The sequence below is a fragment of the Oncorhynchus gorbuscha genome, linkage group LG22 (genome assembly GCF_021184085.1).
Source record: "Oncorhynchus gorbuscha isolate QuinsamMale2020 ecotype Even-year linkage group LG22, OgorEven_v1.0, whole genome shotgun sequence".
In the NCBI taxonomy this organism is placed as follows: Eukaryota; Metazoa; Chordata; class Actinopteri; order Salmoniformes; family Salmonidae; genus Oncorhynchus; species Oncorhynchus gorbuscha.
Window position 1 is genome coordinate 43190112 of NC_060194.1, and position 27234 is coordinate 43217345.

The 27234-nt window shown below is 42.9% G+C and overlaps 1 protein-coding gene across 1 annotated transcript; it reads right to left on the reverse strand.

Annotated features, from left to right (window-relative positions):
- Nucleotides 1-10266: 10266 nt before the first annotated feature.
- On the reverse strand, nt 10267-19257 carry LOC124009657 (calreticulin-like). The gene is made up of 9 exons (XM_046321680.1): nt 19074-19257; nt 18422-18523; nt 17880-18083; nt 16911-17005; nt 16607-16816; nt 15819-15932; nt 12384-12527; nt 11667-11759; nt 10267-11423 (listed from the first exon to the last, which is right to left on the reverse strand). The coding sequence occupies exons 1-9, from the start codon at nt 19159-19161 to the stop codon at nt 11220-11222; spliced, it is 1254 nt and encodes a 417-aa protein (XP_046177636.1). The 5' UTR covers nt 19162-19257; the 3' UTR covers nt 10267-11219.
- Nucleotides 19258-27234: the final 7977 nt, after the last annotated feature.

Consider the following 27234-nt stretch of genomic DNA (forward strand, 5'->3'; position numbering starts at 1 on the left):
GGGGAAGATGCGAACGAGGGGAGAGAAGGGATAGAAGGAGGGAAAGAGTGAGCCAATCTAAAGGAACCAGCCAGAGTGGAAACATGGGGAACAGGGACAAGACATGATAATAAATGACAAACATGACAAGTTTGGTGTATTTCACTTGTGAATGTATGAAAGTTAAATATTTAGAAATAAAAAAAATTGAATTTCGCGCTCTGCCATTTCAGCGGATGTTGTCGAGGGGTTCCGCTAGCTTTAAGATTAAGATGAATATAAAAATCTCTGATTATAAATATTTGCATTTGCTTCCTCGTGATGGGCGACAACAAACAAGCTGAACCGACGTGACAGGAACGGCCATGCTGTCAGTTGAAATGCACTTCTGATTAGTACCAACACTGGCCTAGGGGATACTTTCTCCGAGATGGAAGCGTTATGAAGGTCCAATTAAAGTCCAAATTTGCAGAAATGATGAAAAAATAGCCATTTCAATCTCAATGAATATAAAAATCGCAGCATCTGAGAATAAAATGCAACAGACTGATGCAGCACTCCATCAACTCGATAACCTGAGGAGGGAACACTGGGAAGACCGAGTGGCGCAGCGGTCACTGCACTGCATCCCAGTGTAAGAAGCATCACTGCAGTCCCTGGTTCAAATCCCGGCTGCATTTACATCCGGCTGTGATTGGGAGTCACATAGGGCGGCGCACAATCGGCCCAGCGTCACCCGGGTAGGCTGTCATTGTAAATAAGAATTTGTTCTCACCTGACTTGCCTAGTTATAAAAATAAAAACCACTGGGTCAATTTCAGTAACCACCTCATCTAGGTAGGTACTGTTGAGGTGTATGACCCCACCCAGGAGTTTCTTTCACAACTCTATTCTCGATCTTTTCAAGGGACCACCCCTTACCTCCCTCATCAACCCCACGGACAAAAACAATATCAGACAGGTATCCATTATTTTCTGTCTGCCATTAACATTATTGCATGTCTAATCAAACATTTAAATTAAATCATTCAATAACTGTATTATTATATACCTGATAAATCTGTAACCTGTGTGTTTGCTTGTTTACGTCTGTCGCCTACGATCTAGGGGTTCTGCCCAACACCCAGACATGGAGCTACCTGATGTTCTCCATTACCCACCACCCTCCAACTTTTCCTTCATCAGCTACTGTTATTGTCATGTTGTTATTATCTACTAAGAAAGAGCAAGAAAACAATCATACTGGGCACATCATGTGAGATACACAGATTAGATAAAACTCTGGCACTACAAACACCTCAGATGAAAAAGAGCAGCAGCGCCTGAACTTTGCAGTCTCACTCTTCGAGTCCCCCTTCAGAGACTGCCTGTTGAGAAGTGACAGGCAGAACCTCCCATCCACACAGCATCAACCTCCTCTCTATTCCACACACCAGAATTCAGTATTTCAGTCTATGAATGCAATGTGAGTGCACAAAAAATCTGTGAAAGTAAATTGACACACGTGTACCAAAAAAATATCAACGTTTATATACACCAACAGTCAAAAGTTTGGACACACCTACTCATTCAAGTGTTTTTCTTTATTTTTTATATTTTCTACATTGTAGAATACTAGTGAAGACATCAAAACTATGAAATAACACAAATGGAATCGCGTAGCAACCAAAAAAGTGTTGAACAAAACAAAATATGTTTTAGATTTTAGATTCTTCAAAAGTAGCCACCCTTTGCCTTGATGACAGTGTCATGATGTTGGCCTCTTTGAGTATAGCAAGCCCCATCCTCCTCTCCCTGCCTCCCCCTTGCCTCCTTCAACTAGGTTGCTGTGGTCAGAGAGACGTCGTAAATTCCTGAGGATCTCCTCATGGACACACAGTATAGAGAGAATAGATTTTCATGGAGAACAAAGGAATTCCTTCCACCTCACAGAACTTGAGGTACGAATAAATGTCATGTTCCGGAGAAAGTATAAAAGATCGGTGAAGAATCCAGCTACGAACTGGTCCGTTTGTCACAACTTGGGGAAGCTCATGGGAGACGGTGTGACCACATTACCATAACGCTGTTTATATAATAGCCTCAGATATGAGGTTTACATCTAATTGTTGTATAAGATGAATGAGTGAGTATGATACTGTTTGTAAAATTGTGTATTGTACTTTTGGACTGTTTAATGAAGGAAAACTCAAAAAGGGAATTGGATTTTAACTAAATCAGAGGACCGCCCCTGAGCCCAGTTAGGGTCAGACATCCTGGGACAGCCCTTTTCTGCCATTCCGAATAAAACCCAACTTTGAGAAATTATCCGCAGACCATGTTTTTCTCCAAAGGTTGTAGACCATTGCTGAACCTTTTAACCATACCACGTGGTTAAACTCTTAGACTATCGATACCGACAGAATAAGAACAAGCCTTTGATATTAATTACTAGTCTGCAGCCAGGAATTCGGTATCATTGAACGCGAAGAACGACAACCGCTGAAACATCCATTCTATAACGAAACGAATGAATGTCTCTCTGAACTATTCACTATAACCACGAGAGGGAGAGAGACAGACAATTCTACAAAAGAAACAAACTTTTTCGCCAGCGATCAAGACAACGCACTGAGCGTAAATATATTGATTGATTGCAATTGTTCCCGAATGAGTGAGCGTTCATGTGTAAAGGATTAGCATTTCAATTATTATAATTATCACTCTGTAGTGACTTCTTCGTCGACCCCCACTTCCCCTTTTGTCTAACAAGCCGCCATGCCGGTTTAGCCCACTAGGGCACATTCTCCTATCATTACATTTACCATGTTTGTTTGTGTGTTTATGCATTTCTGTGAATTACTTAGTAATAAATAAATGATTTAAGACAATTGATGTATGGATGACTCATAGTGAAGACTGGGTTCGTGCCGATAACCAACAATTTACGACGTTTGGAATGAGACTAATGTGAGGTAAAGTAATTCATTCATTCATCAGAAGACTATGGATCAGATATGAAAATATCTGAAAGGTTATATTCGGAAATTATAACCTTGTAATCTGAATATTTTTCCTTGGTGCCCAGACTTCCTAGTTAATTAGTTACATGATTAATCAGTTGATCGCGTAATACTAATTACAGAGAATCTTTGAAAAAAAATATAAGTCTTCAGTTAATGATAGTAAAGGCACGACAACAGCAGCTTTGCACACTCTTGGTATTTTCTCAACCAGCTTCACCTGAAATGCTTTTCTAACAGTCTTGAAGGAGTTCCCACATATACTGAGCGCATGTTGGCTGCTTTTCCTTCACTCTACGTCCAACTCATCCCAAACCATCTCAATTGGGTTGAGGTCGGGTGATTGTGGAGGCCAGTTCATCTGATGCAGCACTCCATCACTCTCTTTCTTGGTCAAATAGTCCTTACACAGCCTGTAGGTGTGTTGGGTCATTGTCCTGTTGAAAAACAAATGATAGTCCCAATAAGCTCAAACCAGATGAGATGGCGTATCACTGCATAATGCTGTGGTGCGCTTAAGTGTGCCTTGAATTCCAAATAAATCAGTGTCACCAGCAAAGCACACCCACGCCATCACTCCTCCTTCTCCGTGCTTCACAGTGGGAACCACACATGCGGCGATCATCCATTCACCTACTCTGTGTCTCACAAAGACACGGCAGTTGGATCGAAAAATCACAAAATTCGGACTCATCAAACTAAAGGACAGATTTTCACCTGTCTATTGTCCATTGCTCGTGCTTCTTGGCCCAAGCATGTCTCTTCTTATTATTGGTGTCCTTTAGTAGTACAGGGGGTACTGGTACCTCTGAACAGTTGATTTAGAGATGTGTCTGTTACTTGAACCCATTTTTTGGGCAGGAATTTCTGAGGCTGGTAACTCTAAAGAACTTATCCTCTGCAGCAGAGGTAACTCTGGGTCTTCCTTTCCTGAGAGCCAGTTTCATAATAGCACTTGGTTTTTGCGACTGCACTTTAAGAAACTTTCTTGAAATTTCTTGAAATGTTCCAGATTGACTGACTTTCATGTCTTAAAGTAATGATGGACAACTTTTGGGTTACTACATAGTTTTTATGTCTTCACTATTATTCTACAATGTAAAACATTTTTTAAAATGAAGAAAAACCCTCCAAACGTTTGACTGGTACTGTATTTGAAACTTAAATATTGCCAGATTGGTTTTCAAAGCTGTTTCACAAGGTGTTCATTATTGTAAATTGTAACAGTTCCTTTGATGGTATTTGTTACTTCAACATTATTCATTGTTGTATCCGACATACAATAGATATATATATTCAACCACAAGGGTGTACTAATGAGCTATTATTTTTTTGTATTATAATGCAGGACTACTGAAATAATATTATTTCAGTGTAGATAAGGGAAGGCCTGTTTAAAATGAAAACATGACAGCCAGACAAGCCAGTGTATGAATCAAAAGTATTTGCATATGAATAGAGTGGAAATTATCTGTCTTTGTGATCTGTAAGGAAAGTAGCATTAATGTGTGGGGTGGGGGAGGACATCGAAATTATATATTATTTTTTACCCCGATTCATAAAAAGCAGAAGATGGTAAATAACATTGATTAGCCAATGCAACTTAATAGGAAAATAAAAGCTTATTAATAAGAATACATTTGGCCTAATTGGTAACACATATAACGTGGGGAGAAGTCAAAGGGTCCTTGTCAGGCAGACAGTTTGTCAAATCCAGATGAAATATAGGTTTTTCATGTGTCTCACATCTGTAGGTGATTGTGGGCTAAATCAATGACAAACAGCTGAAATGTTCCGGCTTCATCATGATCTGTGATCAAAACAGCCTGGGGTGTTTTCGGATCCGTTTAGACTAAGGTTATGCACAAGAAAACAACTGCACTGAAATGAAATAGCCCGCTATGCACTCCGACAAACCATCAAACAGACAAAGCGTCAATACAGTACTTAAGATTGAAATATAATACACCGGCCCCGACGTTCATCGGATGTGGCAAGTCTTGCAAACTATTACAGACTACAAAGGGAAGCACAGCCACGAGCTGCCCAGTGACACAAGCCTACCAGACAAGCTAAATTACTTCTATGCTCACTTAGAGGCAATCAACACTGAAGCATGCATGAGAGCCTCAGCTGTTCCAGGCGACTTTGTGATCACACTCTCCGTAGCCAATGTGAGACCTTTAAACAGGTCAACATTCACAAGGCCGCAGGGCCAGACGGATTACCAGGACGTGTACTCCGAGCATGCGCTGACCAACTGGCAAGTGTCTTCACTAACATTTTCAACCTGTCCTTGTCCAAGTCTGTAATACCTACATATTTCAAGCAGACCACCATAGTCCCTGAGCCAAAAAACACTAAAGTAACCTGCCTAAAGGACTAGCGACCCGTAGCACTCACGTCTGTAGCCAAGAAGTGCTTTGAAAGGCTGGTCATGGCTCACATCAACACCATTATCCCAGAAACCTTAGACCAATTCCAATTTGCATACCGCCACAACAGATTTATAGATGATGCAATCTCTACTGCACTCCACACTAGGAACACCTATGTGAGAATGCTATTCATTGACTACAGCTCAGCATGCAACATCATAGTTCCCTCAAAGCTCATCACTAAGCTAAGGACCTTGGGACTAAACAAATTTATCTGCAACTGGATCTGGACTTCCTGATGGGCTGCCCTCAGGTCGTAAGAGTAGATAACAACATATCTGCCACGCTTATCCTCAACATAGGGGGCCCTCTGGGGTGAGGGCTCAGTACCCTCCTGTAATCCCTGTTCACCCATGACTGCATGGCCAAGCACAACTCCAACACCATCATTAAGTTTGCCGACGACACCACAGTGGCAGGACTGATCCCCGACAACGATGAGACAGCCTATAGGGAGGAGGTGTCAGAGGAAGGCCCCCAAAAATTGGTAAAGACTCCAGCCACCCTAGACATAGACTGTTCTCTCTGCTACCGCACAGCAAGCAGTACCGGAGCGCCAAGTCTAGGTCCAAAAGGCTTCTTAACAGCTTCTACCCCCAAGCTGTCAGGACCCGGTTACGAACCCGGGTCTCCGGAGTGAGAAACAGTCACTTAACCAACTGAGCCACGAATAGTCGGCAGAACCCAGAAGATGGGGCAGACACAGCAGTACTTGAGACAGTGTATTTAATGAAGTAAAACAGTGAAGTCCTTCAGGAAAACATGTAACTCCACAACCTCAAAAGGAATTCCACAAGAACAAAGGTAATCCTCCAAGACAAAAAGGTAAATCCACAAGGTGGTAGGGATAGCATAAAAAGCCTCAAAAGATACTCAAAAATAAATAAACAAGAACAAAAAACAGAATTCCACAAGAGAGTCCACCGGGATCAACAAGAGTACAGAGAATACTAGGGCTGGGTGCTAACATACAAACACAGAGCAAATAACTGAGGAAAACTAAGGGTTTAAATACAATTAGGGGACACGAGGCACAGGTGCAAATAATAATGGGGATCAAGGGAAAACAAAAGGTCAAAAAGCACAATGGGGGCATCTAGTGACCAAAAACCGGAACAACCCTGGCCAAATCCTGACACAAGCCATAAGACTGCTGAACAGCTAATCAAATGGCTACCTGGACTATTTGCATTGTCCCCACCCCACCCCCCATGTTTAACTGCTGCTACTCTCTGTTTATTATCCATTATCCATTATCCATTACCTCTACCTACATGTACATTACCTCAATGACCTTGACTAACCGGTGACCCCCGCACATTGACTCTGTACCGGTACCCTTGTATATAGACTCCACATTGACTCTGTACCAGTACCCCCTGTATATAACCTCCACATTGACTCAGTACCGATACCCCCTGTATATATCCTCCACATTGACTCAGTACCGGTAGCCCATGTATATAGCCTCCACATTGACTCAGTACCGGTACCCCCTGTATATAGCCTCCACATTGACTCAGTACCGGTACACCCTGTATATAGTCTCCACATTGACTCAGTACCGGTACCCCCTTGTATATAGCCTCCACATTGACTCAGTACCGGTACCCCCTGTATATAGCCTCCACATTGACTCAGTACCGGTACCCCCTGTATATAGCCTCCACATTGACTCAGTACCGGTACCCCCCGTATATAGCCTCCACATTGACTCAGTACCGGTACCCCTTGTATATAGCCTCCACATTGACTCAGTACCGGTACCCCCTGTATATAGCCTCCACATTGACTCAGTACCGGTACCCCCTGTATATAGCCTCCACATTGACTCAGTACCGGTACCCCCTGTATATAGCCTCCACATTGACTCAGTACCGGTACCCCTTGTATATAGCCTCCACATTGACTCAGTACCGGTACCCCCTGTATATAGCCTCCACATTGACTCAGTACCGGTACCCCCTGTATATAGCCTTGCTACTGTTACTTTATTGTTGCTCCATAATTATTAGTTTTTTTGTGGTTTTTTTGTAAAAACATTTTTAACTTCAGTTTATTTCAGTAAATACTTTCTAAAACACATTTTTTTCTTAAAACTGCATTGTTGGTTAAGGGCTTGTACGTAAGAATTTCCCTGTCAGGTCTACACCTGTTGTATTACAATGGCATTTGATTTGATTCAATGCGATTCTCCTGAATAAAAAAAGTATCTTTTAAGCTGTATGGTCTTTGCATAGACCCATACAATTCTATATAGTTGTTTTTCTTTTGCGGTAGGCATGGGCTACCACTAATATTCTAAATTGCGGAGCATTTAATAAACCAACCACATTTTCCTATGATGTTGAGGCTGAGCAATACCTTTGATAGGCTTGTAGACTACGGAAATAATCGTGAAGTTACTCATTGTTATTACCGAGATCACTTTATATAATCTGGACCGTTGTTTTTTCTAAGGTTAAGCAAACAAGCGGTAGCGATATCAACTAGCCTAATAATTTTTGAGGTGATTGAGGTGATATGCCTATTTTAGCATAATCGACAATTATTTTATTTTTTTAAATTTTACCCCCAATTTCGTAGTATCCAATTATTAGTAGTTACTATCTTGTCTCATCGCTACAACTCCCGTACGGGCTCGGGAGAGATGAAGGTCAAAAGTCATGCATCCCCCCCAAACACAACCCAACCAAGCCACACTGCTTCTTAACACAGTGCGCATCCAACCAGGAAGCCAGCCGCACCAATGTGTCAAAGGAAACACCGTGCACCTGGCGACCTTGGTTAGCACGCACTGCGCCCGGCCAGCCACAGGAGTCGCTGGTGCGCGATGAGACAAGGATATCCCTACCGGCCAAACCCTCCCTAACCCGGACGACGCGAGGCCAATTGTGCGTCCCCCACAGACCTCCCAGTCGCGGCCGGCTGCGACAGCCTGGATGCGAACCCAGGGTCTCTGGTGGCACAGCTAGCGCTGCGATGCAGACCACTGCGCCACCTGGGAGGCCCATTCATGGTAAGATCTGTCATAATAAACTAACACGTAAATCAGTAACACATAAGATGACTGGACCACATCTACATTACGTGTACGTGTCACGTGACATGAACATGACGTAAAAGCGTCGGCAGTATGGCGCCTTAGAAAACAACTTGCCTCCATTGACATTCCATGTTAATTCAAGGGCGGTATTTTATGGCGCTAGGAAGACATTAGGTGACTTGGTGAGAGGTATCAGTAACTTCACGAGGCTTAAAACTGGCACTTATCACCCCCCCATATCATCCATGGCCTGAAGGAGGGTGGTTCGCTTATGGGGGTGGCGATCATACATCTTCCACCTGTATTTTAATCAAGTATTGTACGTATGTATTGTAGTGGTCCTGTACGTGGCTCAGTTCATACATATTATGAACATTTGAACATCTTGGCCATGTTGTTATAATCTCCACCCGGCACAGACAGAAGAAGACTGGCCACCCCTCATAGCCTGGTTTCTCTCTAGGTTTCTTCCTAGGTTTTGGGCTTTCTAGGGAGCCTTTCTGCTTGCTGTTTGGGGTTTTAGCCTGGGTTCTCTGTACAGCACTTTGATATATCAGCTGATGTAAGAAGGGCTATATAAATACATGTGATACTGTAAGAGCATGGCACTAGCAGCACCAGAGTTGTGGGTTCGATTAATACCAAAATGTGTGGACTATTTTCACTTTCAATAAAAGCGTCTGCTACGTAAATATATCACGTATTACAGTTCAGTATTAGCCAATGCAGTTTTAGCAACTTTGTTTTTTTGAATACATGTTTACTGTATAGGGGATGCATTTCTTTGTTTTTTTGAATACATGTTTACTGTATAGGGGATGCATTTCTTTGTTTTTGACTTTATTTTGTGTACTGGTATTGTATTACAAACACAAGAATGTCGCTGCACCTGCTGTAACATCGGCATATCTGTGTACGCGACCAATAAACGTTGATTTGTTACATAAAGCACATCTCTAATATTGTCAATATCAAATTTTTAAAAATGTATTGTGAAGTAAAATCATAAGTCACCATTGTAGATTCAAGTATATATATATATATACTTTTTGTTTCTACTTCACATACATTTTCATTATGTAGTTCTCAAAATCTGTAGGAGACAAACCAGATATATAAATGTATAGGTTTACCAAATGTTTAAATGATTGTTTAGGAGCAATCCGATTAATAGTCAAATCTATATTAAAAGAGAATCCTATCAAAAGTAATGTGAGCGTTGCATTGCGAAAGGAAATTACTTTATATGTATTGCGATGTGAAAAAGTGACTGTTCTACTTAATTGAAAACGTTAGAGTTTTGTACTAAGTTGTGGTACATTTTCACATGTATAAACTGCACCTAAGCGATAAAACGCCAGTGTTATTCATTATGTTGTCACCCACGTGGCAAAATTGTTTAATCATTTTTGGATTTTAAAATGAATCTAATTGGTTGATCATGAGTAAGACCCTTTTCAGCTTATTTTTCCTACTGTGTCTAATATCAAACACTATTTTCAGTATAATATGTAGGGGTCAATAAGACCTCAGTTAAGTTATTTTAATAAAACTTTGGTATCAATAACATTATTAGAAAAGTGTGCATTCCTAGGTGACATTGCTGTACAACATGGGGTTGACATGACAGCAATTATATGTTTGGTGTCCAGACCCGTGGCATTGTTGGGATGGAACGCCATTCAAACAATAACTATACTTTCAAGGGGGGGGGGGAGAAGGAATTTTCAAATTCAAAAGCAGGACAGGAGGGACAATTTATAAATGACTAATCTTTCACAATATTCATCAAAACGCAGAGAACCCAACAACTGTTTTAATTGGCCAAGCATGTAATCTCATTGAACACGTATGAAAACAAACAGTAAAGACAAAACAAACAGTGAGGAAAATTCAGTGCGAAACAAAATGGATGTAATGAGAACACAGTAGAATAACAATGAGCTGATGTGTGAAAGACAAAGTGCCAGGTGGATGACAAGGCATGTTGAGAAATATGTTGCACTTTACAAACATTCAGTGGTACAAGAACCAATTTATTTCCAAACGATGACAACCAGTGACTTTGTGAATCACGTCAGAACAGAGAACATCTTGGTGTGTTACGTTGAGTCGGAAAAGAAAGGTCAGAGCCGATGGACAAGGGGAATATAGCATTGTTACACGGTACAAAAGTCAAATTAACTGCTGTTGGATATAAAGACACTGAACATACTACACAATTAAGCATGACATACTGGATTGGGAGGACCTATGAATGTCATATCTGGGTAAGGGAAACAAAAATCACCTATAAACATACAAGCTGATGTGTGAATCACTAAGTCCAATATCACCCAATCGGTATCCCAAATGGCACCCGATCACCTAATATATAGCAATACTTTTACCCAGGGGTCCTGGTCAAAACAGCACTATATCAGAGGTAGGGTGCCATTTGGGATACACTTCAGTAAAGCTTGTAACCCTCAAATGGACCCATTGGCTTCTCAGGGGATGGATGCATAGCAGCCATGATAACTCCCTGGTAAGTAGAGCCAGAGCGGGACACACCCTAAATCACAAATCAACCCCTAGCTCATAGGTACTTATGTAGATCTCAGAGGATTGCATAATTGGCAGATCCATCTTGCCCTCTGTTGGAATTGTAGTCAAATTGTGGACATCCTTCCTGAATCTCTCAGATCTACACTAGAGACTGTGGTGGCTAGGGGTTGAATTGGGATTCAGACAGACACTTGTGTCCAAGCCAGCCTATAGCTCATCTTTCTCTGGAGCCTCTTCTTCCTCAGTTCCTTCCTCTGGAGTCTCCTCCTCACCTTCCTCGTCCTCACCTTCGTCCTCACCTTCCTCGTCCTCACCTTCGTCTTCTGCCTCAGTGGCTTGTTCTTTGTTTTTCTCATCTTCCTCTTTACGTTTCTTGTCATCTTCCTCCTGTTTCATTTTCCTCTCTGGCTCCTGTGATATGTGTAAAGAGGTAACAGTAGATGGACATGTATTGACAGTGAACTGGAAGCCTTATTGTGGTAGGTGGCATGTTCAACATTTCTGCTCGAGCCCAGCACTAGGACACCAGATTCAAATAACCAAAGAGTTGATTGGTTGATGAATTGAAACATGGTGTGTTAATATTGGGAATGTACAATAAACACTCATAGGAGAATAGAGGACCAGCCAGTTCACAGTATAGTTATCACATACCTTAGTAACACCCCATGTATCAGCTCCAAACTCCTCTGCTTCCTTCACATCATCTGAGACCAGGAAGTTGTCAAAGATTGTGCCAGATTTCACCTGAAAAGAAACTCATGTTGGCGTCTTAACTACATTGATAAAATGTTTATTTTTATCTTTTTAAAGCTATTTATTTCTCACATGACCAGGAAAAGGCCCTACTATCTACAATTAGCATTACTGTAGATAGTCATAAGGCCATAGGGGTAAAGTACAAAGGAAGCGAGATCTACTCAAGAGTCTTCTAAAACTAACCAGCTTCAGTTACCTGAGCTTAACACAAAGCAGATTCAATGAGGGTTCGCCAACTAACATTGATAAACAACCAGAACCAATCTTCAGGGTCATTAATAAAAGCTTAACTTCAATGTGTGTGTTTGACTGTGGAGTCCGCTAGATCGTTCCCATTTCAAGCTCATATTTTTTTTAAATATATTTAGGCACGTTAGCTGGCCAACTCATTGACCCTGCTTTGTAGTAAGCGAACTGAAGTCGGCTAACCCTCAAAGACCCTTAGTAGTAAACCCCCTCAGGAGTTTCTTGGCAAGGTCACATGGTTAGGTAAAACTTGAGGGTAAAAATAGGAGTTTCTCACAGGTGTCCACCATTAAAATGCATATTTGAAATATGTAGCATGTATAATGTATTATGTTATATTTAACATTCTGTGGTGTCCAGTCTCACCTGCCACAGATCCAGGCCCAGGACACTGATGTCATCAAACTTGTAGATGTTAGAGTCAGCGGCGTACTCTGGGTTATCGATCTCAGGATGGACCCAGGCTCCTTTGTAGTTAGGGTTGTCTATCTGCTTGGGCTTCCACTCTCCCTGCAGACAACGCATGGTTGTTGCTTTAGTCTTAGCCATTGTTTTTAAAAAGCAGTAGGCCCAGGGCTAAGGGAGATTTTTAGCCCAGGGCTAAGGGAGATTTTTAGCCCAGGGCTAAGGGAGATTTTTAGCCCAGGGCTAAGGGAGATTTTTAGCCCAGGGCTAAGGGAGATTTTTAGCCCAGGGCTAAGGGAGATTTTTAGCCCAGGGCTAAGGGAGATTTTTAGCCCAGGGCTAAGGGAGATTTTTAGCCCAGGGCTAAGGGAGATTTTTAGCCCAGGGCTAAGGGAGATTTTTAGCCCAGGGCTAAGGGAGATTTTTAGCCCAGGGCTAAGGGAGATTTTTAAGGGAGATTTTTAGCCCAGGGCTAAGGGAGATTTTTAGCCCAGGGCTAAGGGAGATTTTTAGCCCAGGGCTAAGGGAGATTTTTAGCCCAGGGCTAAGGGAGATTTTTAGCCCAGGGCTAAGGGAGATTTTTAGCCCAGGGCTAAGGGAGATTTTTAGCCCAGGGCTAAGGGAGATTTTTAGCCCAGGGCTAAGGGAGATTTTTAGCCCAGGGCTAAGGGAGATTTTTAGCCCAGGGCTAAGGGAGATTTTTAGCCCAGGGCTAAGGGAGATTTTTAGCCCAGGGCTAAGGGAGATTTTTAGCCCAGGGCTAAGGGAGATTTTTAGCCCAGGGCTAAGGGAGATTTTTAGCCCAGGGCTAAGGGAGATTTTTAGCCCAGGGCTAAGGGAGATTTTTAGCCCAGGGCTAAGGGAGATTTTTAGCCCAGGGCTAAGGGAGATTTTTAGCCCAGGGCTAAGGGAGATTTTTAGCCCAGGGCTAAGGGAGATTTTTAGCCCAGGGCTAAGGGAGATTTTTAGCCCAGGGCTAAGGGAGATTTTTAGCCCAGGGCTAAGGGAGATTTTTAGCCCAGGGCTAAGGGAGATTTTTAGCCCAGGGCTAAGGGAGATTTTTAGCCCAGGGCTAAGGGAGATTTTTAGCCCAGGGCTAAGGGAGATTTTTAGCCCAGGGCTAAGGGAGATTTTTAGCCCAGGGCTAAGGGAGATTTTTAGCCCAGGCCAGGGCTAAGGGGAGATTTTTAGCCCAGGGCTAAGGGAGATTTTTAGCCCAGGGCTAAGGGAGATTTTTAGCCCAGGGCTAAGGGAGATTTTTAGCCCAGGGCTAAGGGAGATTTTTAGCCCAGGGCTAAGGGAGATTTTTAGCCCAGGGCTAAGGGAGATTTTTAGCCCAGGGCTAAGGGAGATTTTTAGCCCAGGGCTAAGGGAGATTTTTAGCCCAGGGCTAAGGGAGATTTTTAGCCCAGGGCTAAGGGAGATTTTTAGCCCAGGGCTAAGGGAGATTTTTAGCCCAGGGCTAAGGGAGATTTTTAGCCCAGGGCTAAGGGAGATTTTTAGCCCAGGGCTAAGGGAGATTTTTAGCCCAGGGCTAAGGGAGATTTTTAGCCCAGGGCTAAGGGAGATTTTTAGCCCAGGGCTAAGGGAGATTTTTAGCCCAGGGCTAAGGGAGATTTTTAGCCCAGGGCTAAGGGAGATTTTTAGCCCAGGGCTAAGGGAGATTTTTAGCCCAGGGCTAAGGGAGATTTTTAGCCCAGGGCTAAGGGAGATTTTTAGCCCAGGGCTAAGGGAGATTTTTAGCCCAGGGCTAAGGAAGATTTTTAGCCCAGGGCTAAGGAAGATTTTTAGCCCAGGGCTAAGGAAGATTTTTAGCCCAGGGCTAAGGAAGATTTTTAGCCCAGGGCTAAGGAAGATTTTTAGCCCAGGGCTAAGCGAATGTTCACTCTTGCACATTTTATAAGTGGGCTAGTTGGCCCTGCTCCGGAGCACGGTTAGCGAAGACATATGCATGTTAATTTGATCAGTAAAATCATACCATTTCGTCCTTCAATCTGAGCAAAATACTGTAATACGTGCAAAAACAAAAATGTTTGCCATGCAGGTTGGCTAATGTCTTCGTACTTACTCAACTAAAGCAACTGCTAGAAGGGCAGCAAACACTTTTCATAGCTTTTATGTATTCGGCGCATGTGACAAATAAAGTTTGATTTGATTCATCTATGTACAGGGGCGAGATCGCATATGAAAAGTAAAACATTGTTTTTGCTGTCTGACCTCGGAAACTATCACTGTTGGAAATCAAATGCTGGTCCAGATGCAAGAGGAAATGGCATTACTAAGTGCCTTGTAAACAGTGGTCGCATGTCAGAGACAAAATGTAGTCTAGCGGTTAAGAGCTTTGGGCCAGTAACCGAAAAGTTTGCTGGTTCAAATCCCCGAGCCAACTAGGTGAAAAATATGTTGATGTGCCCTTGAGCAAGGTACTTAACCCTAATTGCTCCTGTAAGTTGCTCTGGATAAGTGTATCTACCAAATGACTAAAATGCTAAATAAAAATGTTGATCGCTTGTCCGTTATCCCAGGGCTTTGGAATACATGTAAAAAAATGCTTGCGTGAACACTGCAGCTCGGCCTGGGGCCAAGAACAACACATCTAGCCCTGGGGTTAAGAACAATGCATCTAGCCCTGGGGTTAAGAACAATACATCTAGCCCTGGGGTTAAGAACAATACATCTAGCCCTGGGGTTAAGAACAATGCATCTAGCCCTGGGGTTAAGAACAATGCATCTAGCCCTGGGGTTAAGAACAATGCATCTAGCCCTGGGGTTAAGAACAATGCATCTAGCCCTGGGGTTAAGAACAATGCATCTAGCCCTGGGGTTAAGAACAATGCATCTAGCCCTGGGGTTAAGAACAATGCATCTAGCCCTGGGGTTAAGAACAATGCAGTGTGATAATGTCTATAGAGTCTTCCTCAACTTGTGCCAGTTGCACAAAGGTTAAGTCCTAACCAGTTTCGCAACAAACGGTCCAAATTGTGTGGCATTATTTCAGGAAACAACTTCCTCCATTCCATTTCACAAAAACTGAATGGCAACAAAAGCTGTTGCAAAAAAAGTTGCTAGAACTTCCCTTTCAAGAATAACATGTTTCTACAACGTTGCGGTCTTGAATACCACTCTGGCTAAGCACAGCTCATTGACAAATTAGCTGAAAACACTCCTCTTGGTTCAGTTTGATAAGCTGATAGTGTTTCTCAACTAATGTCCTCGAGTACCATCCATTGCACATTTTTGTCCTAGACCCACACTAACAAATCTGAGTCAAACTACATATATCAAGCCTTTGATTAGTTGAATTAGGTACACTTGTTCTGGGCTTGTAGACTGGAGTTGAGGAACACTGGTATAGTGTGATCACTGATCACCGCCCCAGCCTAGTTTAACACAAACCTTGTACACTGGGTTGGTGATCACAGGCGGCTCCCACTCTCCATCCATGTCCACGTCCCAGTCGTCAGGCTTCTTGGCATCAGGGTCAGGGATGTTCTCAGCCACATCCCAGTCCTGGAACAACAGTCATTTACTACTACAGTATAGCTTACTGGACCAATCCTGGAAACATAACTCACAATATGAAAATCACTTCCTGCTATGGCACGTCGAGGTCAGCCTCACCATATCATTGTAAAACCAATAATACTATATGACTTGGACGGAAATAGGTGTAGGGACTCTGGTCCTGTTTATATTTAAGAGCAGGAGCTCCACAATACTTTTGAGTTTAATAATCTATCAGAAGAACAGGAAGTCAAACAGTGAAACATCTGAGGTGGTGTTGCTACTAGCCCCTCCCGAGTGGCGCAGTGGTCTAAGGCACTGCATCTCAGTGCTAGAGGCATCACCACAGACCCTGGTTAGATTCCAGGCTGTATCACAACCGGCCGTAGGGCGGTGCACAATTGGCCCGGGTTTGGCCGGGGGGTTTGGCCAGGGGGAATAGGCCAGGGGGAATAGGCAGTCATTGTAAAATAAGAATTTGTTCTTAACTGACTTGCCTAGTTAAATAAAACACACAGCTCCTGCACTGACTATAGTAATAATGAGGCATCTGTCCTCTACTTTCTTTTACTGGGTGTATTTTACAGTAAAGTGTCTTCATACGATCTAAATGCAGTTTAGATAAAAGTTTGATTTGAATAGGCTTGGTGCCACGTGGTGTTTAAAGACAGTGGTTGTACCTCTGGCTTGGTGTCTTCAGCGTCGTCCATCTTGGGGCGGTCGTCCCAGTCCTCGGGCTTCTTGGCCTCGGGGTCCTTGATGGTCTTAGCCGGCAGGAAGTCCCAGTCCTCCTCCAGAGTGCCTGACTCAACCTTCTCATTATCAATCTTCACCTCGTAGGTCTGGTTTGGGTTCAGGATCAGCGTGTACAGGTGGGTCAGCTCGTCATCCTGAAGCGGGGGAAGAGAGATCGCTTAGGTTAAAGTAGGTGTGTGTGTGTGAGACGGTAATCAGAGGACAGAAATCAAAACGAGAGCACCTTACCTTACACTTGACTTCCTTCTTGATGAGGTGATTCTTGCCCTTGTAGTTGAAGATAACGTGGACCTTCTTGGTGCTGTAGCCACAGATGTCAGGGCCTGTACAGGTCGCAGGACAGAGTATGATCAAATTAGCACTAGCGGTGCTAATTGCATATTTAGTTTAATTTAATTAATGTTAGCAGGAAATATTAATTAGGGAAATTGTGTTACTTCTCTTGCGTTCATTGCACGCAGAGTCAGGGTATATGCAACAGTTTGGGCCACCTGGCTCGCTGCAAACTAATTTTCCAGAATTGTACATAATTACGACAATTCTTTTTTTTAAACATTCAATGTTAAATGTAAAAGCTAACATGGCACATACAGCACTACTACTTTATCCAACACTTTGTTTTTTATTACTTAAATCAAATTGAGCAGGTTTCATTATTTGAGACTAAGTTGATTTTATTTATGTATTATATTAAGTTAAAATAAAAGTGTTAATTCAGTATTGATGTAATTGTCATTATTACAAATAAACAATGAAATCGGCTTTGGCTTTTTTTGGTCCTCCAATAAATTGGTATCGGCGTTGAAAAATCATAATCGGTCAACCTCTAGTAGAGACCTTCCATCCTATCACCACAAAGTTGTCCAATATAATTGAGTCATCATCACACACACCAGTCCTGATGTTCCTGCCCATGTTATTAGACTAGGAAATAAACCTACTCATAGGCTCCAATAAGGACCCAGAGTTTTCCCTGGTCATGTCACAATGTGTTAAATTTAAGAAAAACTCCTGTGTGTATTCACTAACCAAATGGAAGCAAATGGAACAAAAACAGGGAGGGACCTACCTGAATTTGTATAATATATATATTTTTTAACTCTTGTTTATGTTGCAAAATGTTTGGCTACAATTTTCTATGTGCCCTAATGAATACACACCAGTGCACTGGCCATAAGACCAGACAGAGGTACCTACCGAACATGATGTAGTACTGGGAGTCTCCGTGCATCTCAGCCTGGTCAAGGGTGGAGGGGAACACCTTGACATAACCGCCACCACAGTCAATTTTCTGCTCGTGTTTCACAGTGAACTGGATCACCAGAGTCTTTCCCTCGTTGCTGAAGGGTTCGAAGCGGGCCGATGCGGCATAGAAACGGGCATCCTGGCTCGTCTGTAGACCTGGGGACACAGCCAGAGTGAGGCATGGTAACACTGATGAATACTCGCTGTATAACAGTCATAATGGGTGACAACACAATAGTCACAAATCACAAACAGCCATTATCAGTATCTTAGTTAATAACAGAACATGTTCAAGACCCCAGCCAAACAGCAGGCTGCAGAATTGTGGTAAATTCCATCAATTCAGGAAGTAAACCAAAAAGCTACAACCAGTGTAGGAATTTCAGTTCACTTCCTGAAATGACCCCAAACCTTAGTAGGCAGCACTGACCCAGGAGACAATAAAGAAACTGACCCAGTAAGGTCATCGACCCAAGGGGCAATAATGAACTAACCTTTGTCCTTCTCAGCATCTCCATAGAAGTTACCAGCTGTCAGTTTCCACTCCCCGTAGTCTGCCTTGTGCTTAGAGTCCAGCCAGCGAGTCTTCCAGGCATCTGCAGAAAAATACACCAACCAATGAACAGTCAGAATCATCAAACAAATGAAGACCAGTCACTGACGTCGCAAAACAGTGGAAAATATGGCACAAGGCCTTCTCCACCTCAAACACAGTAATTTTACAGTCTAGACACCATCTGATAAGGGCAAAAACATTCAATTCAGTTTTTTTTTTTTTTTAAGTGTCACCAGCTACTTCTCTGACATGCCTAATCATCAAGCCATTTGTTTGTGTATGGTCAGTCAAATGTTACAAATGGAACTCATGAGTCTGTCTGAATAGACCAGTGTAGCCCAACTAACTAAGTCTGCAAATTTTACATTGTCAAAGCTAATTTTCTTTCATTATGTAGCAATATAGCTAGCATTAACATGTAAATAATGCATGTGCAACAAAATATGCAGCATACAGTTCAATTGAAGAGAAGGCAGTGTGACAACTCATTTCCAGGTCCATCTTTGAAACTTGTGCACGGCCTGAGTAAGTGGGCTAGCTAGCTAACGTTTCTAGACGAGGGTGGAACGTCAGAAATAAAACGAACTTACCTCCATCAAGGAATTGTTCTTGGAAATAAACGGTAGAATGAACAGAAAATATGGACAGAATTATCGCGAATGCTCCCAAGACCTGCATTTTGACCGCCTAAAGCTTAAACGTTGTCCTCAAAAGAGACTCTTCCAGGTAATGTCTTGTGATTTCAATGAATGACAAGGAAGGGAAAGCAATTTCGGAGTTGCTCGAGTGAACAGATGTCTGCCTCTCATTGGTTCAAACGCTATCATCCTTGACCAATCAGATGAGACCACGAAACACACGCTCGGTCATTCCTCTTCCGGTGAACTAAATTCCGCTGATCCAGTGGTAAATTGTTTTGAATTGATAGTACAGAGTTTATGTCAAAATTGACTTTTCATAGCAGGTTAGGACAATTTATTCAGCAGGTTGGGATAATTAACGTAGCAGCTTAGGAAAAGGGTTAGGGTTAGCTCAAATACAACATTGCCTAACTTTTAAAATCAGATTCATGGTCAGATTGAGCCTTATTCTACAATGTAGAAAATATTAAAAAATAAAGAATATACTTGAATGGGTAGGTGTGTCCAAACTTTTGACTGATACTGTATGTATGTATGTATGTATGTATGTATGTATGTATGTATGTATGTATGTATGTATGTATGTATGTATGTATGTATGTATGTGTGTGTGTGTGTGTGTGTGTGTGTGTGTGTGTGTGTGTGTGTGTGTGTGTGTGTGTGTGTGTGTGTGTGTGTGTGTGTGTGTGTGTGTGTGTGTGTGTGTGTGTGGGTAGGTAGGTAGGTAGGTATGTATGTATGTATGTGAAACGGCTAGCTAGTCAGCGGTGGTGCGCGCTAAATAGCGTTTCAACCGTGGACATCACTTGCTCTGAGACCTTGAAGTAGTGGCTTTTGTGGAGCGATGGGTAGCGATGCTTCGCGGGTGACTGTTGTTGATGTGTGCAGAGGGTCCCTGGTTTGCGCCCGGGTATGGGCGAGGGGACGGTCTAAAGTCATACTGTTACATATGTATGTACATTACCAGTCAAAAGTTTGGACACACCTAATCATTCCAGTTGTTTTCTTTATTTGTACATTGTAGTTTAACAGTGAAGACATCAACACTGTGAAATAACACATATGGAATCATGTAGTAAACAAAAAAGTGTTAAACAAATCCAAATATATTTTAGATTTGAGATTCTTCAAAGTAGCTCATGTTTGCCTTGACAGCTTTGCACACGTTTGGCATTCTCTCAACCAGCCTCATGGGGTAGTAACCTGGAATGCATTTCAATTAACAGGTGTGCCTTGCAAAAAGTTTATTTGTGGAATTTATTTCCTTCTTAATGCATTTGAGCCAATCGGTTGTGTTGTGACAAGGTAGGGGTGGTATACAGAAGATAGCCCTATTTGGTAAAAAGCCAAGTCCATATTATGTCAAGAACAGCTCAAATAAGTAAACAGAAACGACAGTCCATCATTACTTTAGGACATGAAGGGCAGTCAACCCGAAAAATGTCAAGAACTTTGAAAGTATCTTCAAGTGCAATCGCAAAAACTATCAAGCACTGTGATGAAACTGGCTCTCATGAGGACCGCCACAAAAAAGGAAGACTCTTGGCATTCTCTCAACTAGCTTCACTGTCCCACTAGTCCCACTAAGCGCCAGTCTGATGGGATGGCATATTGCTGCAGAATGCTGTGGTAGCCATGCCTGTTAAGTGTGCCTTGAATTCTAAATAAATCACAGTGTCACCAGCAAAGCCCCCCCACACCATCACACCTCATCCTCCATGCTTCACGGTGGGAACCACACATGCAGAGATCATCCTTCCACCTACTCTGCGTCTCAAAGACACAGCGGTTGGCTCAAACACATTAATAAATCAATAAATTCCACAAATTAACAAGGCACACCTATTAGGTGAAATGCATTCCAGGTGACTACCTCATGAGCCTGGTTGAGAGAATAACAAGTGTGTGCAAAGCCGTCATCAATGCAAAGGGTGGCTACTTTGAAGAATCTCAAATGTTAAATATATTTTGATTTGTTGATTAACACTTTTTTAGTTACTACATGAATCCATGTGTTATTTCATAGTGTTGATGCCTTCACTATTATTCTACAATGTAGAAAATAGTAAAAAAAAAAATAAACCTTGAATGAGTAGGTGTGTCCAAACTTTTGACTGGTACTGTATACTGAACAAAAATATAAAGGCAACATGTAAAGTGGTGGTCCTCACCAGAACTGTAGCCAGGGAATTGAATGTTAATTTCTCTACCATAAGCCACATCCAATGTTGTTTTAGAAAATTTGGCAGTATGTCCAACTGGCCTCACAACCGCAGACCACATGTAACCATGCAATCCCATGACCTCCACATCCAGCTTCTTCACCTGCGGGATCGTCTGAGACCAGCCACCCGGACAGCTGATGAAACTGAGGAGAATTTCTGTCTGTAATAAAGCTCTTTTGTAGGGAAAAACACATTTTGATTGGCTGGCTCTGGCTTCCCAGTGGCTACCCACGACTAAGCCCCCACCCAGTCAGGTGAAATCCATAGAGTAGGTCTTAATTTATCCATTTAAATTGACTGATATCCTTATATGAACTGTAACTCAGTAATATCATTGAAATTGTTACATGTTGCATTTATATTTTTGTTCAGTAATAAAAATGTCAAATGTATATTGTGAGAGGAAAAATTGTAAGATTATGTTGTAATACTTTTATCAAATGGTTATTTTATTCGACAGAATAGAGTATTCTTAACTATTGTGTGTGTGTGTGTTCTACTGAGGATGGGAGATAACACTAACAGGAAAATTACAATGTATTTTGGGTGATAAAACCTAAAGAGCATTCAAGAGCATGGGTTAATGTTGCTTTTCTATACCATACCAGAGAGAGACGACTCCAGTTTGGAGTTGGAGGGCCAGAAACTGGTCTCTATACAATGAAAGTATCTGCTGTGTCAACAGTTGTCTGCTATGTATTATAGGTATCTTTCATACAGATCTTAACCTTGTGACCCATTCTATAGATCTGTTGTTCGTCATGTAGGTTGAAAGGGGTGTATCTTGGCCATAAAAGACCTTTGTACTTTTGTCCCGGTGCTCTCAACGAATCATTTGACCGTGAATCGTCGACCAGCCAACATTATGATAGACCTGTTATGCACGTGAGTGAGGACCCAAAAGCGGTTTAACAAATACAGAGTTCTTTAATGTCAAAACACAAGGAAGACATAGATCCTCTTCAGATGTATATAATGGCAAAATAGACAACCCGCAGAGAGGGCGACAAATGAATCATAAAGTCCTTCTGATATTTACAGAAGAGTCCCCTTCTTAGCAGCAGAGGAGAATAGCTGGGTTAGCGGCGACAGACTGCTGGTCTCTCTGGGTAGGCGCGGGTCGTAGAGGACAGAGGTACCTGATCAATAATAATAATCACACGTAGCATCAGATGAACATGCAGATTCCGACAGGACGGGACAAGGGTGAAGCAAACGAGACGATAGCTTGGTTCTGGCATGAGAAACTCAAACGAGAATCTGACAAAGACAGAAGCAGGAACAGAGAGAGAAATAGAGACCTAATCAGAGGGAAAAAGGGAACAGGTGGGAAAAGGGTGAACGAGGTAGTTAGAGAAAATGAGGAACAGCTGGGGGAAGGAGAGGAAGAGGAGGTAACCTAATACGACCAGCAGAGGGAGACGGAGTGAAGAGAAAGAACAGGAACAAGACATAATATGACAATGCATGACAAGAGCACTCAATCGATTCCCTTTATGTGTGTGCGTTGTATTGGCCTGCACTATTATTACAAAGTGATTCAAGATTTAGTTTAAGGATAACTCTGACTTGTGTGATCAGTTTGTCTCTCCTCATTTGATAGTAAAGAAATGAACCACAACAATATGTCAAATGTAGTGCATTCGGAAAGTACTCAGACCCCTTGACTTTCTCCACATTTTGTTATGTTACAGCCTTATTCTAAAAATTATTCAATTATTTTTCTTCCTCATCAATCTACACACAATAACTCATAATGACAAAGCAAAAATATATTTTTTGTTTTACATTTTAGCTAATTCAGAATTGGTTTTTAAACAGAAATACCTTATTTACATAAGTCTTCAGACCATGTGATATGAGACTCCAAATTGATCTCAGGTGCATCCTGTTTCCATTGAGAAGAGGGGGGCAATGCAAGTAGTCTGGGAAGCCATTATATTAACTGTTCAGGAGTCTTATGGCTTGGGGGGGTAGAAGCTGTTTAGGATTCTCTTGGACCTAGACTTGGCGCTCCAGTACCGCTTGCCATGTGGTAGCAGAGAGAAAAGTCTATAACTAGGGTGGCTGGAGTCATTGACAATTTTTAGGACCTTCCTCTGACACCGCCTGGTATAGAGGTCCTGGATGGTAGGAAACTTGGCCCCGGTTATGTACTGGGCCGTACGCACGACCCTCTGTAGTGCCTTGCGGTCAGAGGCCGAGCAGTTGCCATACCAGGCAGTGATGCAACCCGTTAGGATGCTCTCGATGGTGCAGCTGTAAAAACTTTTGAGGATCTGAGGACCCATGCCAAATCTTTTCAGTCTCCTGAGGGGGAATAGGTTTTGTTGTGCCCTCTTCACGCCTGTCTTGGTGTGCTTAGACCATGTTAGTTTGTTGGTGATGCGGACACCAAGGAACTTGAAGCTCTCAACCTGCTAAACTACAGCCCGTCGATGAGAATGGGGGCGTGCTCGTTCCTCCTTTTCCTGTAGTCCACAATCATCTAATTTGTCTTGATTACGTTGAGGGAGAGGTTGTTGTCTTTGCACCACACGGTCAGGTCTCTGACCTTCTCCCTACAGGTTATCTCATCGTTGTCGGTGATCAGGCCTACCAATGTTGTGTCATCAGCAAACTCAATGATGGTGTTGGAGTCGTGCCTGGCCGTGCAGTCATGAGTGAACAGGGAGTACAGGAGAGAACTGAGCATGCACCCCTGAGGGGCCCCCGTGTTGAGGATCAGCGTGGTGGATGTGTTGTTACCTACCCTTACCACCAGGGGGATGCCCATCAGGATGTCCAGGATCCAGTTGCAGAGGGAGGTGTTTAGTCCCAGTGTCCTTACGTTAGTGATGAGCTTTGAGGGCACTATGGTGTTGTTCGCTGAGCTGTAGTCAGTGCACAGCATTCTCACATAGGTGTTCCTCTTGTCCAGGTGTGAAAGGGCAGTGTGGTGTGCAATAAAGATTGCATCATTTGCAGATTTGTTGGTGTGGTATGCAAATTGGAGTGGGTCTCGGGTTTCTGGGATAATGGTGTTGATGTGAGCCATGACCAGCCTTTCAAAGCATTTAATGGCTACAGACGTGAGTGCTACGGGTCGGTAGTCATTTAGGCAGGTTATTTTAATGTTCTTGGGCAATGGGACTATGGTGGTCTGCTTGAAACATGCTGGTATTACAGACTCAGACAGGGAGAGGCTGAACATGTCATTAAAGACACTTGCCAGTTGGTCAGTGCATGCTCGGAGTACACATCCTGGTAATCCGTCTGGCCCTGCGACCTTGTGAATGTTGACCTGTTTAAAGGTCTGACATTGGCTGCGTAGAGAGTGATCACACAGTCGTCCGGAATAGCTGATGCTCTCATGCATGTTTCAGTGTTACTTGCCTCGAAGCGAGCATAGAAGTGATTTAGCTCATTTCGAAGGCTCATGTCACTGGAAAGCTCTCGGCTGTGCTTCCCTTTGTAGTCTGTAATAGTTCGCAAGCCCGGCCACATCCGGCGAGCGTTGGAGCCGGTGTAGTACGATTTGATCTTAGTCCTGTATTGATGCTCTGCCTGTTTGATGGTTTTTCTTATAAGCTTCTGGGTTAGAGTCCCGCTCCTTGAAAGCGGCAACTCTACCCTTTAGCTCTAACCCATGGCTTCTGGTTGGGGTATGTACGTACAGTCACTGTGGGGACAACGTCCTCAATGCACATATTGATAAAGCCAGTGACTGGTGTACTCCTCAATATCATCGGAATAATTCAGGAACATATTCCAGTCTGTGCTAGCAAAACAGTGCTGTAGTTTAGCATCTGCTTCATCTAACCACTTTTTTATAAACCAAGTCACTGATGCTTCCTGGTTAAATTTTTGCTTGCAAGCAGAAATCAGGAAGATAGAATTATGTTCAGATTTGCCAAATGGAGGACGAGGGAGAGCCTTGCACGCATCTCTGCGTGTGGAGTAAAAATGGTCTAGACCCCCCCCTCTGGTTGCACATTTAAAATGCTGATAGAAATGAGGTAAAACTGATACAAGTTTCCCTGCATTAAAGTCCCTCCACTAGGAGTGTCGTCTCTGGATGAACGTTTTCCTGTTTGCTTATCGCGGTATACAGCTCATGGAGTGAGGTTTTAGTGCCAGCATCGGTCTGTAGAGACAGATATGAAAAATACAGATAAACTCTCTAGGTAGATAGTGTGGTCTACAGCTTATCATGAGATACTCTACCTCAGGTAAGCAAAACCTCGAGACTTCCTTAGTTATTGTGCACCAGCTGTTGTTTATACAGTGGGGAGAACAAGTATTTGATACACTGCCGATTTAGCAGGTTTTTCCTACTTACAAAGCATGTAGAGGTCTGTAATTTTTTATCATAGAGACACTTCAACTGTGAGAGATGGTATCTAAAACAAAAATCCAGAAAATCACATTGTATGATTTTTAAGTAATTCATTTGTATTTTATTGCATGACATAAGTATTTGATACATCAGAAAAGCAGAACTTAATATTTAGTACAGAAACCTTTGTTTGCAATTACAGAGATCATACGTTTCCTGTAGCTCTTGACTACATTTACATTTTACATTTAAGTCATTTAGCAGACGCTCTTATCCAGAGCGACTTACAAATTGGTGCATTCACCTTATGACATCCAGTGGAACAGTCACTTTACGATAGTGCATCTAAATCTTAAAGGGGGGGGGAATACTTATCCTATCCTAGGTATTCCTTAAAGAGGTGGGGTTTCAGGTGTCTCCGGAAGGTGGTGATTGACTCCGCTGTCCTGGCGTCGTGAGGGAGTTTGTTCCACCATTGGGGGGCCAGAGCAGCGAACAGTTTTGACTGGGCTGAGCGGGAGCTGTACTTCCTCAGTGGTAGGTAGGCGAGCAGGCCAGACTAGGTTTGCACACACTGCAACAAGGATTTTGGCCCACTCCTCCGTACAGACCTTCTCCAGATCCTTCAGGTTTCGGGGCTGTCGCTGGGCAATATGGACTTTCAGCTCCCTCTAAAGATTTTCTATTGGGTTCAGGTCTGGAGACTGGCTAGGTCACTCCAGGACCTTGAGATGCATCTTACGAAGCCACTCCTTAGTTGCCCTGGCTGTGTGTTTCAGGTCCTTGTCATCTTCAATGCTCTTACTGAGGGAAGGAGGTTGTTGGCCAAGATCTCACGATACATGGCCCCATCCATCCCCCCCTCAATACGGTGCAGTCGTCCTGTCCCCTTTGCAGAAAATCATCCCCAAAGAATGATGTTTCCACCTCCATGCTACACGGTTGGGATGGTGTTCTTGGGGTTGTACTCGGGGTTGTACTCATCCTTTTTCTTCATCCAAACACAGCGAGTGGAGTTTAGACCAAAAAGCTCCATTTTTGTCTCATCAGACATTTACATTACATTTAAGTCATTTAGCAGACGCTCTTATCCAGAGCGACTTACAAATTGGTGCATTCACCTTATGACATCCAGTGGGACAGTCACTTAACAACAGACCACATGACCTTCTCCCATTCCTCCTCTGGATCATCCAGATGGCCATTGGCAAACTTCAGACAGGCCTGGACATGCACTGGCTTGAGCAGAGGGACCTTGCTTGCGCTGCAGGATTTTAATACATGATGGCGTAGTGTGTTACTAATGGTTTTCTTTGAGACTGTGGTCCCAGCTCTCTTCAGGTCATTGACCAGGTCCTGCCATGTAGTTCTGGGCTGATTCCTCACCTTCATCGTGATCATTGATGCCCCACGAGGTGAGATCTTGCATGGAGCCCCAGACCGAGAGTGATTGACCATCATCTTGACCGTCATCTTCTTCCATTTTCTAATAATTGCGCCAACAGTTGTTGCCTTCTCACCAAGCTGCTTGCCTATTGTCCTGTAGCCCATCCCAGAATTGTGCAGG

Coding starts and splice junctions, on each gene's coding strand:
- LOC124009657 (XM_046321680.1), bottom strand. CDS start 19,161: ATGCAGGTCTTGGGAGCATTCGCGATAATTCTGTCCATATTTTCTGTT. Junction 16,817..16,910: donor AGAAGGAAGTCAAGTGTAAG/GTAAGGTGCTCT, acceptor CCCCCGCTTCAG/GATGACGAGCTGACCCACCT. Junction 12,528..15,818: donor TCACCAACCCAGTGTACAAG/GTTTGTGTTAAA, acceptor CGTTGTCTGCAG/GGAGAGTGGAAGCCCAAGCA.